This window comes from Sus scrofa, chromosome 18, assembly GCF_054392235.1.
Source record: "Sus scrofa isolate SSC_HxYL_T2T_F1_AM1 chromosome 18, Sscrofa_HxYL_maternal_Yorkshire_Landrace_v2.0, whole genome shotgun sequence".
NCBI lineage: Eukaryota > Metazoa > Chordata > Mammalia > Artiodactyla > Suidae > Sus > Sus scrofa.
This window is the reverse complement of record NC_139400.1, coordinates 60,468,375-60,487,584: the sequence shown is the minus strand read 5'-3', so window position 1 is coordinate 60,487,584 and position 19,210 is coordinate 60,468,375. Positions and strand designations below refer to the sequence as shown.

The following is a 19,210-nucleotide window of genomic DNA, read 5'->3' as shown; positions in this document are numbered from 1 at the left end:
GAGGGAGGGGGGAGTCTTGAGCATCTCAGATTTCTCCCTACCACATTCAGCCTTCTTCAGTGCCAGCTTGTTTAAGTGGCCACATCCCACATTCAAATAAAGAGTTTTACTTTGTTTTCATTTCGGAAAAGCCCACCACTATAATATAATCCTTAGATTTTCTCCCAGAACAATAACTGACGTGGCTTGGACACTGAAGATAAAATCTAGCATTCGCTGAAGACTGTATTTTAGATCACCTGCGAGTTTGGACTGTATTTCCCTTTTGCAGCATCAGTATGTGATTTGGAGGGGAAATACCTCTGAAATAAGCTAATTACTCATTCCCTCTTTTGTCAATGTCCATTTCTGTATTCAGATTATACACTTCTGTGTGCAGGTAGCTTTTACTAAAAGCAGATACCACATATGCATCCTTATTAACCTCAAGAAAATAAATAACATGATAAGAACTATAGAGGAGATATTGAAGCAGAAGAGAGAACAGCCATCTCTGTTGCTGGGTCCCAAAAGTCAAAAAAATTTTCACAGAAGAAATTTTCTTTGAATGGATTTTTAAAGGATGGGTTGGGTTTGACATGGCCAGGAATCTGGGAAAAAAACAACTTCTATGAAAAGAGTAAGTCTGTGAAAATGTGTAAAAGAAAATGAGGTTGTCAGGAAATAACTGTAAGTGAAGGTTGAAAAGTTGGCAGGAACCAGTCGTGTCATTAGAAAAAAAAATTTTGTTGTTTTTATAATGATTTTTCCCCATTATAGCTGGTTTACAGTGTTCTGTCAATTTTCTACTGTACAGCAAGGTGACCCAGTTACACATACTCGTATGCATTCTTTTTTCTCACGTTATTATGCTCCATCATACATGATTAGACATAGTTCCCAGTGCTATACAGCAGGATCTCATTGCTTATCCATTTCAAAGGCAATAGTTTGCATCTCTTAACCCCAAATTCTCAATCCATCCCACTCCCTCTCCTTCCCCCTTGGCAACCACAAGTCTGTTCTCCATGTCCATGATTTTCTTTTGTGTGGAAAGGTTCATTTGTGCCATATATTAGATTCCAGATATAAGTGATACCATATGGTATTTGTCTTTCTCTTTCTGACTTACTTTGCTTAGAATGAGAGACTCTAGTTCCATCCATGTTGCTGCAAATGGCATTATTTTGTTCTTTTTTGTAACTGAGTAGTATTCCATTGTGTATATGACCACATCTTCTTAATCCATGCATCTTTTGGTGGACATTTAGGTTGTTTCCACGTCTTGGCTATTGTGAATAGAGCTGCAGTGAACATACAGGTACATGTGTCTTTTTCAAGGAAAGTTTTATCTGGATGTATACCCAAGAGTGGGATTGCTGGGTCCTATGGTAGTTCTATGTATAGTTTTCTAAGGTACCCCCATACTGTTTTCCATAGTAGTTGTACCAATTTATATTCCCAGCAGCAGTGCAGAAGGATCCCCTTTTCTCCACACCCCCTCCAGCATTTGTTATTTGTGGACTTATTAATGATGGCCGTTCTGACTGGTGTTAGGGTCATCTTGTAAGTGAGAAGGAATCAAAGCAAGTTATTCTGCAAGAGAATGGAAGGATCAGATCAGTGTTTCAGAGACATCACTTTACTGGCCACGGTAGGAGAGAAGCTGAAGACTGGGAGACCAGTTAGGAGGTTATTCCATGGTCAGGGAATGACAGAGGCTAGCGGCAGCAGATTTGGGGAGTAGAGAATTGACTCTAGATAGTTTAGACTCAGTGACTGATTGGACATAGGCTCCTGAAGGTAACAGGAACAAACACGGTATGCAGCTGAGGAACTAGACTGCTGAAGACAGTTTACCAACAAAGCCTGTGCAGACAGTCAAGTTGGATGAACAGTCATTTTTCTCTTTCTCTGTTAAGGATACTACAAGTAGGCACAGAAAGGTTGATTAAGTTGCTTATGAGCACACAGCATATTTTGGTCTTCTTGGTTTCCAATCCTGTAGTCTAATCCCATTCCTTTTTTTCTTTCAAAAAATTTTTTATTAAAGTATAGTCGATTTACAGTGTTGTGCCAGTTTCTGCTGTACAGCATAGTGACCCAGTCGTACTATCTTCAATCATGTTCTATCCAAAGAGACTAGATACATTTCCCTATGCTTACAGTAGGACCTCATTTCTTATCCCTTCTAAAGGGAATAGTTTGCATCTACCAACCCCAAACTCAAAGTTCATCCCATTCCCTCCCCCTTGGCAACCACAAGTCTGCTCTTTACGTCTGTGTGTCTGTTTATGTTGTGTAAATATGTTCATTTATGCCATGTTTTAGATTCCATATGTAAGTGATATCATATGGTATTTGTCTTTCTCTTTCTGACTTACCTCACTTAGTATGGGAATCTCTAGTTGCAGGCCATTCCTTTTTTATAGGATTTTAAGTGAATCATCTTCAGAAGCAAAAGACTTAGAGATAAAGACATGGATAAGGATATAGATATGGATGCAGATAGACTATGTATATGTAGTATGTATAATATATACTTTTGTATTTGATGTATTTTATGCACAATATATAATTATATACATGGTACATGTTTATATGCACACATATACAGACCTTGCTTCCTACTCTGCCGAGCCACGAGTAAATCTTGGTCTAACTTTGCCGTAGCAGTGCCTGCAAGTAAAAGTAATAACATTCTGTTTTGTGGCTGAGTTTTCTCAGAGTCTGATATGGAGACGGTGGAGGTCTATTCAAGATCCAGTTCATTTGCTCTTCTGCACAAGAAGAAATATACACTTTCCGTATATCACAAATTTGTAAGAGCAGCCTTTACCACTCAAAGCCATTAGATTCCCTGTAGATTTAAGATTCCCATCTCAGCGGGATTCTGGCACCTCCTTCCTGGGATATAATCAGGCTACACCCTGCTTGGAGGGCAGGTCCCCTACACCTAGAGTCCAAGAGCATCACCTCTTAATATGAAACCCTTTGACCTCGTTAATGAGAGAGAAAACATTGGTCTTGAGTCAGTTATTGCTCTACCAGTGGAGTTGTTTTTCTGTCTCTTGTTATGCTTGACTTTAGGCAGCGCTGTTATTTTTGAGTACCATTCTTAGACTTGGTGAATAGTGCCACCTGAATTGAAAGTCATGTACCATGCAAAGTTCTAAGGAAGAGTAGCTGCAGTTTGCAAGCTCCATTTACTTCCTTCCTGCTTTCCTTCTCCTTGGAGAACTTTTGCACAGGAAGCACCAAGCCTCGAGCATTTAACTTTCATTAGTGATAAGTAATGGGGTTGGCTGAATGGGACTGGGCAGCCCCTCGTGAATAGAGTTGGTGTTTTATTTTCCCCTTACGTCTGCAAGAGAAGAGAGGCAAGATTAGATGCCCTCTAACTGCGTGTCATGACCCGTTTCACACAGCATTTGGACTGCTCCTCCCCACATGGCCAGGTCTGCCCTCTTAGCTGCAAGGTGGCAGCTCCGCCTTACTCCAGAGATCCTCTTACCCCTTCAGATGTAATATGACCCCAAACAAGTTAACCATCCCTACCACTTTCTAATTCTCAACCTTCCCTGGCCTCCATAAATTTATGGGTCAGCATAAATGAATCACTGTACTTCTGCCATCTCAGACTGGAGTCGTCTTTTCTCATTCCTCTCCCTAAATGCCTCAGTGAAAATACTTAACAAATCGTGTTGAACATGTCTCTGAAATTTCCCACAACTGTTTTTTCATTTTCAATTGCAGTATCCCCTCCTCTCGTTGATGTGCTTGTTGTCTTGGCCACATCAGGGTGACGGTGGTCCCGTTATTTACTCGGCTAGAACTAGTAAAGACCCTTCTACCTGTGGCACTTTCTTCCCTTTCTACCCAAGACCTAAACCGTTATCCTAGATGGTCAGTGTCCACACAAATGACCCATCAGACATCCTGATTTCCTTGACCTCCTCAACCTCATTGGCCTTTTCTTCCGCTTATCACCAGGAATCCATTCCAGTGCCTATAGCCTCGATCATGTGTAAACATCCAAGCTATCTAGCTCTCTCTCTCTACATCCTACCCCCCCCATACCAACCCCTTATGTCCATCACTCTGTACCTTCATTGCTTTGGGACACTCAGCCGCTGTCTTCATCCCCAGCTCTCGGTCCCCCCACATCTCCTCAGTGGTGTAAATCCAGTCTTGGAAACTTGTGGTCTCTTTCTCTCCCACGTGCCACAGCTGCCACAGACCTTTAGCCTGTCCACAAGTCTGCTGCCCTTTTCGCCTTGCCTGCCAGACTTCCTCCTCGCTTCTCACTTGTCTCACCTGATCTGTCTGCCTCCTGGCCTGAGCCATCTATGGCAGCTCCTCAGCACTGCTACAGGGTCCTCTCTAAAATGCACATCTGAGGGTGTCATGTGCGTGATTCAGATCCTTCTGTTGTTCCCAGATGCCTTTGAGATAAGTCCAGGCTCTGGCCAGAGGCTGGACTGTGCATGATCTGGATCCTACGTATCTGTCCAGTTTTGATCTCATGCCATGACCCACTACTCTGATCCAGACACAGTGAGGCACCCACATTTCCCAAAGGAACCCATACACTCTGTGAACTTCAGCCTTTTACTCATGGTGTCCTCTCTCGCTGGAATGTTCTTCCCATACCTTCTTAACCCAGCTGGTGTCTACTTATCTGTTAAGACTTAGTTAAGGCATTGTACCCTCTGGGAAATCCTCCCTGCCTGTTCATCAGCCTTCTACCCATCACCATCACCACCCCTCCTCTCTGTATTTGTCCATCAGGCTGAGCCTCTGGGGACTCCCACTATGGAACTTTCTGTTTTGTCATTATCTACCTGCTGCATAAGACTGTGTGAGCTCTTAAGCTCTTAAGGGTGTGGCCATATCATCAGCACTCTGCTCCAAATCAGTGCTCAACAGGTGTTTGTGAGTGAATATGTAACCTTCCCCTTCTGCTGAGCCCTCGGCTCCTTTATGACCAGCACTCTCTGATCTCTGCCTCTGTTGCCCATTATGGAACTGCTGCCAGTTTCCATCATTGCAAGGTCAATATTTCTCTTAGGTTGCTACTCTGTTTTTATTTCAATAAGTTCAACTTATGGAAATTCTGTTTATAGATGATCTACCCCATGTCTTTTCTGAAGCAAGATGGATTATAATAAATAGAGCATCTTATTCCTATAAATGGCCTATTGAATAATAGTGCAAACAAAAATAGATACCCCCATATATGGCAACACCAGTCCTAACACATCTCTGGAAAACTGAAGAAGGTAGGCCCACATCAGCGGTTCTCAACATGGGTGATTTTCTCCCCAGGGATGTTGGGCAATGCCTGGAGTCACTTCGGGTTGTCACAACTAAGAAGGTATTACCGGCATCTGTTGGCTAGAGGCCCGCTGCTATTCACTGCTCTTCATAAGAACGTCAAGACCGCAGACATGATGAACGAGTAAACTGGGGTTTGAAGAACATGTCATGAATCACTGGACTAGATATTTAGGCCACAGAGGAAGATTTAGACTTGCTAAAGGAATATCTTCCTAACAATGAGGTTATTCTATGTTAAAATGGATTATTGCCAAGGAAGCTGTGGTTCTCCACTCTGGTTGCACCGTAGAGTAATCTGGGAACCTCGAACCATTACCATCGCCCAGCTCCACCCACCAGGGAATCCAATTTCATTAGTCAAGGATAGGATCTGGTAGTGAGTACTTTTGTGAAAGCTCCCCAAATGGGTCTAATGAGAGCCAGGTCTAAGAACCAATGGCCCAAAGCAAAAGTAAGAGTCCCACAACTTTGCTTAAACAAAAGAAACTTCACTTTTAACCAAAAGGAGGCTCGATGCTGGAAGAATACTGTACGTGTCCTTCCAGCTCTTGTCTCCACGTCGGGCCTTGTACATCTTTTTTCCTGCCATTGCTGCCCAGTTGTAGGAGTTATGACCATTGGTTCTTCATGTGCATCCTAGAAAGAAAATTCAGAATCCAGTGCCCTAATGGAAAGGTGACTTCTAGAACTTCACTCTCTGACCTTCAAGACACAGGAGTTCCTTTCTCTAAGACAGTTTTGTGACTTATGCGGATACAAGGAGCCATTGATTGATTGGTCCAAGCATTGTGGTGCAGTTCCCTTAGATGTTCTCAAGCAGAAGGAGGAGGATGAAATGGCCAGACCTCTGACCCCCGAGCCTCAGGAATGGCTCTTTCACTTGCCATGCTGGTTTCTTTTACAGATGAACTAGGATGCAAGGAGGCAAAATTCCCCAAAGAGCAGAAGGCTTGGATCAACAATCCTTTGCAATTTATTTCACAGATTTCTCTTTTGACCATTAACCAGGCTATTTCTCTGGATAGAAAGGCAGAGTAGGCATTAGTAGCAGGAAAATTGTACCTTTTGTCTGTGTACTAGGCATCTGAACCAGGCTTACATATTACTACAAACAGCTGTACTGAACTGTTGGTCATTAAGGGCCTGATGAAATGAGGTAGTAAATGTGTGTGGGGGTGGGGGGAAGTCCAATAATTACAGAGTCAAAAGGAGGAGATATTAGGAGTTCCTGTCGTGGCACAGTGGTTAACGAATCTGACTAGGAACCATGAGGTTGCAGATTTGATCCCTGGCCTTGCTCAGTGGGTTAAGGATCTGGCGATGCCGTGAGCTGTGGTGTAGGTTGCAGATGCGGCTCGGATCCTGCGTTGCTGTGGCTCTGGCGTAGGCCGGCAGCTACAGCTCCGATTGGACCCCTAGCCTGGGAACCTCCATATGCCGCGGGAGCGGCCCAAGAAATGGCAAAAAGACAAAAAAAAAAAAAAGAAAAAGGAGGAGATATTAGAGGATGGGCCAGGTAGTGTCTGTATAGACCAGGAAAGGAGAGGGAAGGATGCAGTTTAATCTAACACAGCATGGACTTTCTTTTCCCCGTCTGCCACTGAAGATGCTGAGGTTCAGTGAGACAGTGCATGAGAAAGTCGAGATCTTGGATGTGCAGATCTAGGAATAAAAGCCAAGTCCAGCTCACTCCACAAGTTCTTCAGGGGCTTCGAAGTAAGAGCCAGGTCAACATCCTGAATAGATAGACTTTTATATGTTCAGATCTTCTCACTGATTCTTAAAAGAACCTGACCTGACCTAGCTAGGGCTGGGGGCGGAGGGTGGGAAGGCTGTCACATGGACTCCAGTAACCATGGCATGGAAGGAAAGGCCTGGTGGGAAGAAGTTGATGCCAGAGATTGCGTGAAGAGAGACTGAGGAGTCTTTGCGGAGGAAGGAAAGAGCTCAGGAGTTGCCACCAAATTTCCAAGTACGTCTCAACAAGCTGACCTCTGCACCCCATGCAGGCTGCTAGAGCCAAAGACACTCTTGTTTTAGTAAAAGTGATTCCATTTTTCGTTGTAAAAATAGTGCATGCTCATCAGAGAAAGAAATGGGAAAAAATCGTTTGTGGTACAACAACTGCTCTTGAAATTTGCTGTAACTCTTTCCAGGCTTTTTTCTGTTCATTTCATTCATTAGTGTGATCATGAATTCTGTGTTCCCTCTTGGGTCACTGAGCATTAGAAAACAAGCATTTTCTTTCTTATCGTCATTTAGCATGTTATAATGGTAATTGTACATTTAGGCATGATCATAATAAAATTCATTGTAATTTAGAAAATTATGAACTATTTTATTGCACACATGCACCTCAAGGCACCGAGCCCATGGCTGGGCATGTGGGTTAGGAGAGCCATTGTAACATACACTTCAGAATGGAATCCCCAGATGGAAGATACAGAAGTTTAAGGCCCAAGACAGTTGGGGGGCCTGGATGCTCGTGCAGACAGGACTTCTTGGGCAAGGACCAAGCCTATTCTTGGGTTTGATCCTCAAGCTTAGCATGTCCATAAATTCAGTTTTGTCAATACCAGAATTCATTGGTTCTTAGGAATTACGTAGATGTTAACTAAAACTAATTTATAGTTAGAAGCCCCACATAGAGAGTATGGAAGTCATTATCACAGTTGGCCAAGTATTTCTCTTCTCTGTCTCCCAGACATGCAGAAGGATCATACTTCCTACTCCCTGTGGATGGCTGCGGTGTGTGTCTGGTAGTGCTGAAGACTTGGGTTTGAAAGCCAATACTTTATTTGCAGGGGAAGGCCCTCCATCATTCTCTTTCCCTCTGTCACTGTGGCTGGCAGTGTTTGAGAGGGTGTCTGCTTCATCGGCCTGGCTCCCTGAGTGACTAATGAGCAGAGCCCTCTGCCGGACCACAGTGATAGTGTGAGCAAGGAACAAAGCTTTGCTACCGCCGTCACAGAGACTTGGAATCTGGTGTTACTGCAGCACGCCCTGGCCCATCCTGACTGGTGCGGAGACAATATTAACATTAGCATGGTCCACCATTCTTAATCTCCAAAATTAGAAACCAGCTAAAGTATTTATATGTGTATATGAGTACATTATAAATACATAGTCTTATAATTCTTATATACATTGCACACTTGCTCAAGTTAATCCAGAGAAATAATTCCTGTAAGTAGAATTCTGGGTTAAAGAGAATGTGTTATTTAAAGTGCCGATAAGTATCGCCTGTTCTCTTCCCAAGAGTTGAATCAATTTACATTTCCATCAATACAATGTGAGAGCTCTTGTCTCTTCCTATTTTCCAGAATCCAGTGTATGATCAAACTTTTAAAAAATCTCTGCCATTATAATCATGAAAAAAGACATTGCATTGTTGGTGTAAAATGCATTTCCTGGGGAGTTCCTGTTGTGGCTCAACAGGTTAAGAACCCAATATCCCAAGAGGACGCAGGTTCAATTCCTGGCCTCGCTTGGTGGGTTAAGGATCCAGCATTGCCACAAGTCATGGCATAGGTCGCAGATATGACTCAGAGCCTGTGTTGCTATGGCTAGGGTGTAGGCCAGCAACTGCTGCTCTGATTGGATTCCTAGCCTGAGAGCTTCTGTCTGCCACAGGTGCAGACCTAAAAAGAAAAAAAAATGCATTTCCTTAATTATAGGTGAGTTTTATTTGTTCTTTAATTACGTTGAGACCTTCAGTCAAGTACGGTGAAGCCTAGATAGCATTCTTTAAAGTGAGTTGATTTTCTCATTTGAATCTCAGAGAATAACCTTATTTTTAACCACTGAGGAAGCACCTTGTTGTTACCATTATTCCTTTATTGAATAAACAATGTTCACCTTGTTAAGATAGATAGTGGGGGGCAGGGGTAGTTGCCCCTGGGGTTTGTGAAAATAACATCATCCAAAGCAGATGGACTGGCCGGCCCTTACACCTCGCAGTTAACTGACGTGACGTTTTTTCATTGCAGCAATTCAGCTTTGTGTCCTTGCCCACTGATGTGCTGGAAATTGAGGTGAAGGACAAGTTTGCCAAGAGCCGCCCCATCATCAAGCGCTTCTTGGGAAAGCTGTCGATGCCCGTTCAGAGACTCCTGGAAAGACATGCCATAGGGTAAACCTTGACGAGGGCCCAGTGTCACTAGGCTTCAGCCAGCAGGCAAGGCCCAAGGGAGGCAAGAATAGCCTCATAGGAGTTCCCATCGTGGCGCAGCGGTTAACGAATCCGACTAGGAACCATGAGGTTGTGGGTTAGATCCCTGGCCTTGCTCAGTGGGTTAAGGATCTGGCGTTGCCATGAGCTGTGATGTAGGCTGCAGACGTGGCTCGGATCCCGCGTTGCTGTGGCTGTGGCGCAAGCCAGCGGCTACAGCTCTGATCAGACCCCTAGCCTGGGACCCTCCATATGCCGAAGGGGCGGCCCTAGAAAAGGCAAAAAAAAAAAAAAAAAAAAAAAAAAAAAGAAGAGTTTCATAGAGACTCAAACTGGAATGGTGGTGCTGTATTTCTTTGGCCTCTCCCATTAATTATGTTGCACGAACTACAACGTTTAATTAAACAGACCCTTCCCTTTCCCCTTGTTTGTGTACCACTGGCTACTTTTACAAGAGAGTAAAATTCTCAAGACACAATATGAGAGGAGCCCTGAATGCAGCATTTTTTTCTCTGCGCAGGTGGAAGTTCAATTCTATTTCACTGTGAGTCATGTCATTCCACTCACATACTGTCTTGCGTGCTGGATTTAATCATTTGTGACATGTTCATAACAAGATGAAACGCTGGCTCACTATGCATTACGGGGTTACTCTGAAATGCTGGTGCCTTAGAAAATGCTAGTATTTCTAGAAAATGCCAGATAATATGTATGAAATTATGGAACAGCCACAATTATGCTGCTCACATATTTCAGTTACATATGAGAATATATTTCTGAGTTTTGTGTCTTCTACATTCATGTCTGTTCAGAGTTCTCATTAAAGTAAGTTCTGACCAGATAAAATCCTTGTGCATAATATGTATTTCCATAGGTAACAGCGGCTATATGTGAAAACACTAGGTATAGATGGCTCTCTGGTCATAGATATGCTTCAGTGCAATACTTAGAATGGTGTCAAAGGAATGAGAAAAATCGTGCAGAACTTCCAAGGGTCTTAATTTAAAGCTCTTTGGATTTTCAGAAAGAATTTGAAATTGCTCATGGTTACCGTAAGGACATGTAAGCAGAACCTTAGAGTATGTGTGCAGCTGTGTGCCCATAGATACACGTTAATTCTCAAGCTGCAGGAAGCTGACGTTTACAAAGCTACAGCCGTGTGTCAAAGTGTTTGCATTTTCCACTCAGGACCATGGGGCTTAAGCAAACAAAAATGTGCATACATCGAGGAAAGCAGTCCATGGCACGGAAGGACTCAATGATTCCAAAGTGTCCATTTTTAAGTAGCAGAGACTGGACGCCTTTTAACACGAAGGCATCTCGGAAGGCTTTCTCGATTCCTTTGTATGTGACATCCCAGCCCTGAGCTATCTGCCTGGCTGTCTGCCTCCCCTCGAGCCTCCTGCCCTGCCTGCCTCAGCTTCACATTGGAAATATCAATCACCGCTGCCTTGACTCCCTTAGGTAGGGGTCCTGCCTTGTGCCCACGGCTGGATGGAAGCCACTTAAAGGCAGGGAGACACATCACATGCTTTGTATTAACTGCACTGCTTTTTACATGGCACAGGCTCCAAAAATATTTGTCGCTAAAGCAGGTGAAAAGCAAGCGAAAGAAAATGGTGGAACGCAAATGTAAAGCATGAGCAATTTAGTTTCCATCTCACCGTCTGATTGTCTTTAGGCTCCTCTGATTCCAGCTGGGTTTGGGATTCAGGACCTCTTTCATTTGGTCGTAGTAGACACACCTCGTAATATGGACTAAGACCCTTTCTAAATAAGCAAAATATTGTTGCACATTAAATTTTCCCTGCATATAATGCTTTATTTAATGGGCTTCCTAGGAACTTCAAACCTGAAACCAAGGTTTACCAAAGAGAAATACTGAGTCAGTGGATCACTGGGATATATGTTGTTTCATAATGCTTGTGCTTTCTAGAAAGAAACATTAAAACACTACTAGGCAGAGATTTATCATTTTATTTGAATGTCACAAATGAATAAATGGAATGCATGCAGAGTAATCTAAGTAACAACTGACTTTGGAATTTGTCTTTGTTATTATTGGGTAGGACGGATTTGTTAATTTCTGAATATCCCAAGGTAGTCACTCTTCCTGTTTAGGTCAAGGTAGGGGATGCACTGCTGAAGATGCATTGTTGATGAAACTGTAATGGCAAAGTCTCAGGTTGATTGCTCCCTGGATAATTATCTTCTTAGTAATTAAGAATTGCCTTGGAGTTCCCGTCGTGGCGCAGTGGTTAACGAATCCGACTAGGAACCATGAGGTTGCCAGTTCGATCCCTGGCCTTGCTCAGTAGGTTAAGGATCTGGCATTGCCAAGAGCTGTGGTGTAGGTTGCAGACATGGCTCGGATCCTGCGTTGCTGTGGCGCTGGCGTAGGCCAGCCACTACAGCTTCGATTAGACCCCTAGCCTGGGAATCTCGATATGCCTTAGGAAGCGGCCCTAGAAAAGGCAAAAAGACAAAAAAAAAAAAAAAAAAAAAAAAAAAAAAAAAAAAGGAATTGCCTTGAGTGGAGCTCCCACTGTGGCGCAACGGGATCAGCAGCATCTCTGCAGCACTGGGACACATATTCAATCCCAGCCCAGTTGGTTAAGGATCTAGTGTTGCCACAGCTGCAGCGTAGGTCACAACTGCAGCTCAGATCTGATCCCTGGCCCAGGAACTCCATATGCCACAGGGTGGCCAAAAAAAAAAAAAAAACAAAAAGAAAGAAAGAATTGCCTTGAGTGGGCAGAGGCGATGAGGGGATAGTGCCAGAGTCCAGGGTGGCATTTCAGACTCTCTCTGGGAGGAGTTTGGATAATTAGAAGCCACAGCCCCACAAGTTTTGCTTTGCTCCATTCTGCAGCAGGTCCCTTTCTGAAGCCTCCACAGGGTCTCTGGTAACCAGGACAGCATCCTTCCACCGAGTTTATATTTATATACATCGCAAGACAAGCATCTTCTGCTTCCACTGTCCATTATTAGGACAGATTTGGACAATGTCCGTTTGCATAGGGAAAGCCAGCAAAGGCTATCCATCTCTTTTTTTATTTTTTTCTTTAGAACACTGGTTGGCAAACTTTCTGTAAGCGGCCGGATAGTAACTATTTCAAGCTGCATAGGCCATATGGTTTCTGTCCCAACTACTCAGCTCTACTCCTGTAGTGTGAAAGCAGCCCAGACAAGAAATAAACTAATATGCCTGACTGCATTCCAGTAAAACTTTTGTTTGAATTTCATGTCATTTTCACACATCACAAAATACTACTCCTCTTTTTTTTTTTTTCCCCAGCTATTTAAATGTATAAACAGCTCACAGCCTTTGGAAACCGAGGATGGGCCAGATTCGGCCCATGGGCTGTAGTTTGCTGACTCCTGCTTTAGAGTATCTGATAAGGACTTTCGTGAGGTTTTTCATTGCTGCTGAGCAGATTCCTTTCTCACCTTTTCCTTAGGACCATCTCATAGGTACCAGAGTAGGTCATCACCATCTAATAGCAGGGCCTCCCTGGGCTTGTCTGCCTCACCCACTCACACGGAAAGTACGCTGCATGGTCTTTCGGAGGACAGATATTGACCAGGTCTGTGATGGATGGTGCTTATTTCTTTCTAGGGATAGGGTGGTCAGCTACACACTTGGCCGCAGGCTTCCAACAGATCACGTGAGTGGACAGCTGCAATTCCGATTTGAGATCACGTCCTCCATCCACCCAGGTATTTTCAGCATGACCTTCATTTGTTGTCTTGGCCTCGTGTCATTGTATGGTTCCTTTCTCTAAAATACAATCATCCTGGTTCCTTCCAGACATGTCATAGGTTTTGTGCTTCTCCTTCTTCCCCATTTGAGACCTAGAAGCCAGTTGCTGTCCCTTTGACTGAGGGACTGCTCTTCATTCTGTGACTCGAAGGTCGATGGTTAGACAGTAGGATTGGGATTTGACAATGACACCAACGTGGGTATGGAGCCGTGTCTAATTTATCGTTTTACTCCCAGCACCCACACAGGAGGTGCTCAATAGACCTGACTCTAGAGTTCCCACTGGCACGCACAGTGGGTGAAGGATCCAGCATTGCTGCAGCTGTGGTTTAGGTCACAGCTGCCGCTCAGATTTAATTCCTGGCCCAGTAACTTCCATACGCTATGGGTGTGGCCAAAAAAGAAAAAAAAAAATGTTGAATCATTACATACACGAGTGGATGAATGAATGGTGTGATACATGTGATATTGTTGAAGAACTATGACTATACAATGGATTTTTTTTTTTTTACAATATCACAGGGGAAAAAGAAAACTTCAGAATCATCCCATGTTCAGTTTTTTCAAGCCAAAACCTATTTCCAAATAAGAATGCTGAGATGCCTCTCCCACAACCCCCCGTAAGTGTAGATCACACTGAGAACTTTTCGGTCCTCCTGGGCCACATTCAGGAGCTGCCATTACAGCTAATAAAGCTTTTGAGATGTCAGGGTCTGAAGTTTATCACTGCCCCCCCCATCGGACAAAAGTTGCACTTTTCGCTGCCCGACACATAAAGCAGATGGTAAGAACACACTTGACTGTGTCACCCTTTCAAACCCAGCCTTTTCTACCTTCTGAGAATAGAACCGACTCTTCCTTCAGTGTAGCAGTCAGGACAGCTTTCAGCACACCAGGGAGATTTTTTTCTTCAAGGAATGAATAGCTCTAGGGCTTGGAAGGGGGATTCACATCTGGCAGGTATCCAGTAGAGCACCTGGGGGAAGGTAGAGGTCAGCCGTGGTTGCTACTCCTTGGGTGGGTGCTTGGTGTGGAGACCTGGTTTATTTTCCCACTGCAATAAGCTGCAGATGTTGGAAGATTTGCAGTCTGAGCCAGCCACCATTCGCCTTTTCTTCTCTTTGGTCACCCAAGAACCCCATTGTGCCACCCTGGGGGACCCAGCCGTAGGAAGCACTCTGAACAAGTATAATTAGCCCTGCCTGGGGTCATCAAGGAACTATAAACCCTGTCTCCATCATTGAGGTCTTCTATGTAGCAAACATTGTTGAGCACCTACTGTGTGTCCACAACGGGGGGAGCACTAGGCTTTGGGCATTTTAACCAAAACGTGAAGCCCCTTGAAACAGCATTCTCAAATACATCAGGACAGCAAACTGTCCTTAACATAAGGAGAGCTCATTCTTGCAGAATTTTTAGCAGAGCTTTGGCCAGTGGAAACCCTCATCAACCCCTGCATCCAGTATCCTAGTGCAGAAATCCCTGAGGCTCCCATGTCCTGGCAAAGTCGACTAACACTAGAGTGACATTATTTTCTTGTCCGCAGATGATGAGGAGATTTCCGTAAGCACAGAACCTGAGTCCGCAGAAATTCAGGACAGCCCCATGAACAGCCTGGTGGCCAGCAGCGGCCCTGCGGAGCCTCACCATGCACCAGAGCCCTCCGGGACCCCAAAGCCAGAGCAGCTGAGCCAGGGCAGCACCGCGGGCACTGCAGAGAACGAGAACCTGGAGCTTGCCAATCCGGTTGAGGCAGCTGAAGGTACCACCGAGGCTGGAGATGATGGCACGGGCTCTGTAGGGCCTGAGGGGGCTGGGGAACTTCTGGCCCCTGGGCCAGAGGACGCAGAGCCCGCCTTGAGTGCGGAAGAACTGGCCGAGCGGCTGGACCTGGGAGGGGAGGCGGCCCTACCTGGGCTGCTGGAGGACGGCCAAGCCCCAGACAGCCCCGGGGAGCCAGTGGCCGAGGAATCGGCCCCAGAGAGCCGGTTCGGGGGGCAGGAGGAGGAGAAGGAGCAGGCGCAGGAGGAGGAGGGGGACGTGCCCGCCTTGGGGCAGGGGGAGAACAGGCTGCAGCTGCGGGCCTCGGTGAAGAGGAAAAGCAGGCCGTGCTCTCTGCCCGTGTCCGAGCTGGAGACAGTGATCGCATCCACCTGCGGGGAACCGGAGACGCCGCGGACCCACTACATCCGCATCCACACGCTCCTGCACAGCCTGCCCTCGGCCCAGGGCGGCAGCGCGGACGACGAGGGCGCGGAGGAGGAGGCTACCCTCAAGGACGCCTCGGAGAAGGATGCGCTCAGCGAAGTGGACACGATCGCCGCCGAGCCTCCTCCCCTGGAAGAGGATGGCGAGGAACCCGAGGGGGCCACTCCAGGTACGGGGCCCCCCGGCCACACGGGCTTGGCCAACGGCTCGGTCCCAGATGGCGACACGCTCCCCAGCACCGGGAGTGAGAGCGACTCCAGCCCGCGGCAGGGCGGGGACCACAGCTGCGAGGGCTGCGACGGGTCCTGCTGCAGCCCATCCTGCTACAGCTCCTCGTGCTACAGCACATCCTGCTACAGCAGCTCCTGCTACAGCGCCTCCTGCTACAGCCCCTCCTGCTACAACGGCAGCAGGTTCGCCAGCCACACCCGCTTCTCCTCCGTGGACAGCGCCAAGATCTCCGAGAGCACGGTCTTCTCCTCGCAGGATGACGAGGAGGAGGAGAACAGCGCCTTCGAGTCGGTGCCCGACTCGGTGCAGAGCCCGGAGCTGGACCCGGAGTCGGCGAACGGCGCGGGGCCGTGGCAAGAGGAGCTGGCCGCCCCCACTGGGAGCGTAGCCAGAACGGTGGAAGGTCTGGAGTCCCCTGTGGCAGGGCCGAGCCATCGGAGAGAAGGTTAGACCTCCCACCCGATCAGAGTGAGAATAGGACTTCCAGGGGGACGCAGGTCTCACCAACACGGTTTAAAAACAGGAGCGAGAGGATCAGTCCCAAATGAGGTTGCTGCGCGTCCACGTATGCCTGTCCTGTACCTATATGTGTGCATGTGTCTATGTGTCTTTGTGTCTGTCAGTATTCCAGACTGTGGAGAGCTGACACCCCACTGCGGCTCAGACACACACTGAGAATGACAACTCGTTGGATGTGAGCGTGTACGCGTATGTGTGCTTCTCTGCTTTAACTCATCACCCGAACTGGTTATAGGGTACATGTTACACTCTAGCTGGGCAGCAGCTAGAGCATCAAGGCTAGTAGCAAGTGATCTAAGCAGGAAATGCTCATCAGCATTAGGTGGATAATGTGCAAATATCTGCTGACTCCCCACATCTTACTGAAGATTAGCCATAAGTGTGCACAGCAGTGCAAGATCATTGCTATTGCCTGTTTCAGAGTTTCACTAACCTTGTACATATGGATATGTATAGCCTGCATACGTGTGTTGTGATTTCTGTCTACTCAACTCTGTTATTGTTGGTGGGGTTGTTTTGTGTTGTTTTGAGGGGGTGGGGGCTATTTTGGCTCATGGAAGGGAAGGGTGACATGAATGTATAAATCGCTTTGTCTCAAGTAAGGTGCCCCCTTTAGTTTCAAAATGTATTCTGTGTTTTAACCAAAGACCTTCCTTCTCAGTGATGCCTGTGGAAACATATCTAAAATTAATTTGCATTTCCTTGTCCAGCATTGGGAATCACCTTCCAGTCAAGTGGCAGTGACATCAAGGGGAATAATTTAAGTCACATAGTAATATGAAATAATTCAGTGGTTTTAAAGAGAAAAATATAGATTCTGCCATTTTGCTGTTCTAATCTGTTTAAATTAGCCTCCAAACAAAATGTGATGGTATTGCCTCTAGATTGTAAGCTCATCAAGGGCTAGAACTATATCTTCTTTATGTTTGAGTCCTCAGCACCTAAACAAATGCCTGGTAACAAATTTTTACAGGAACTAACGTGAACATAAAAGAATTAATTTTAGGTATTTAATAATCCCCAGTTCTACATTTTAGAGAAAGAAGGAGCAAGGGAAAGTGGCATATAGGATAAGGAGAAACCCAATAACATTGGTTTAAAAAAAAAAAAAAGAGGAAAACCCTAGTGATATACCATAAGCCATAGTGATATATGCTAGAGCATAGCGGCATACAGTAAACTGTAGTGACATACAGGAAACCAGAGTGAAAAACATTATGGAAAGGCACCCATGAGTGTGAGAATGAGGCAGACAGGACCTTTCTTTAACAAGGGTGTTTGGAGTTCCCTCTTTGTTCTGGGCCAGTTGCTGTGTGCTGGGCACAGGAAGATGCGGTAGCCTTAGAGAATGAGTGAAAGGTACTCAATAATGACAATAGAGTTAAAAATAAGTAGATGATCAGATTTGTGGATACACCCACATAAGAGCTGCCAGGCATGTCTCAGAAAAAAAGGTCAGCAGAAAAAAAAAAAAAAAGGCTTTGTAGAGGCAAATCAAGTATCTGTTCTCACCAAAGGGCTATTTTTTTTTTTTTTTTTTTTTTTTTTTAGCAGTTTGAGCTTTACAAGTGTAATAGCCATTCTTAGCCCAGAGCCATACAAAAACAAGGCTGAATTCGTAACCCGTTGTCGCCAGTGGGTGTATTTTGACCGCATGTGGGAGACGATCCACACGTGGGTAATTGAAAATTGACTCAGTGTACATTGATAAAAAAAGAATGTTTTATGAAAAAAAAAGACACTGCCAACGCCTTTGAGGGCCTACAGTCCCAGCGAGGAGACCATCCCTTAACCGAAAGGACAGGAGAGTGTTTCAGGGCCACAGTGTTTCCAAAGAAATTTCTAGATTCCTGAACTTTCTGCAGATTGTAAGCTCAGAAAAGGTCACTGTGTTAGTTAACCAGGAGCAGCACAAGGATTCCCAGAAGGGACTGCTAATCTCGTGAAGGCTGTGCCTGTGCTGGCATGTGACTTCCTCCAGCCAATCATCTCTCCCTTGGTAGGGACTCCCGGGGCCAATGGTGTCCCTGCAGTGGATCTGTCCCCCCATCTCACCCACACCTCAGCTCGCCACCAGGCTGCTGAGAACACCTGCTCAAAGAAAGCCCAAGGGCCAGAAGCATGCCAGGGTTCCCTCTTCTCCCATGAGAATCACTGCTGCCCCCTCAAGGTGACTTTGAAGATGGCAAATTCCTTCCAAAGTTGCCCAAGGTAGAGGGATACACCTGTCCATGCAGCTGAGCTGCAGCAGTTTGTGGAGGATGTCTTCTTTATCGACTTTCCTCTGTGTTTCCCTCCATTCAAACATCTTTTTATAACCTCAACGTAAAATGGTTTTTTAAAATCTGTGTATGGAATGGAAAGAACAATCGAATGTGATTTCGAGCTCAGCCCTGACATCAGGCTCTCTGGGTGTATATTCAGTCCCCCCACTTCCCAGCCGTGACACCTAAGCCAGTTATCTACCTGCTCCAAGCCTCAGGTATACAGTGGGTGCCAGTGTAGAATGGACCCTTATTGGAAGGATTAAATGAGATGATTTGTATGAAACGCCCAGCTTCTCACCGAGTACGGGTTCTTCCAGGTAGATGAGCAATGAGGCTCCCCTTTAAAGTGGAATATGTTTCCTTCTCCAAAGCTCAAGCAGGTCTGATGTTTGCTTTGTGTTTGAGGCAAGGGGGATGTACGGAGCCGCGGCCTCATGCTGAACAGAATGGCTTGCTTCTTCTGCGCGCTCCATCCATTCAGTTGGCTAAGATGCATCAGTCACGTCATTGCCTTTGCTTGGGGTCACGGGCAGGTGGGGTCCGCTCCATTAACCCTGGCAAGCAACACTATTATGTTTCCACTAGCTTGGAGGAGTAATTAACCTGATTGGTTGAATGAATGATGATGAGGTAAGTCTGGTTTTTTTTTTAAAGGAACTAAATTAAAAACATAGCAGCTGGTGACATAACAACTGTACCATTGTTTTTTCTTTTTTATAGTTTCTGACACTA

General features: G+C 45.6%; 1 protein-coding gene across 14 annotated transcripts in view; it reads left to right on the top strand.

Moving 5' to 3' along the window:
- HECW1 (HECT, C2 and WW domain containing E3 ubiquitin protein ligase 1) overlaps nucleotides 1–19,210 on the top strand; it is a 405,784-nt gene that overhangs the window by 283,404 nt on the left and 103,170 nt on the right. For all 14 annotated transcript variants that reach the window (XM_085005939.1, XM_021079146.2, XM_021079149.2 and 11 more), the window contains 3 exons: nucleotides 9,309–9,451; nucleotides 13,110–13,210; nucleotides 14,800–16,137. In XM_085005939.1, coding sequence (XP_084862065.1) covers nucleotides 9,309–9,451; nucleotides 13,110–13,210; nucleotides 14,800–16,137 — 1,582 coding nt within the window. The remainder of the gene's footprint in view (nucleotides 1–9,308; nucleotides 9,452–13,109; nucleotides 13,211–14,799; nucleotides 16,138–19,210) is intronic.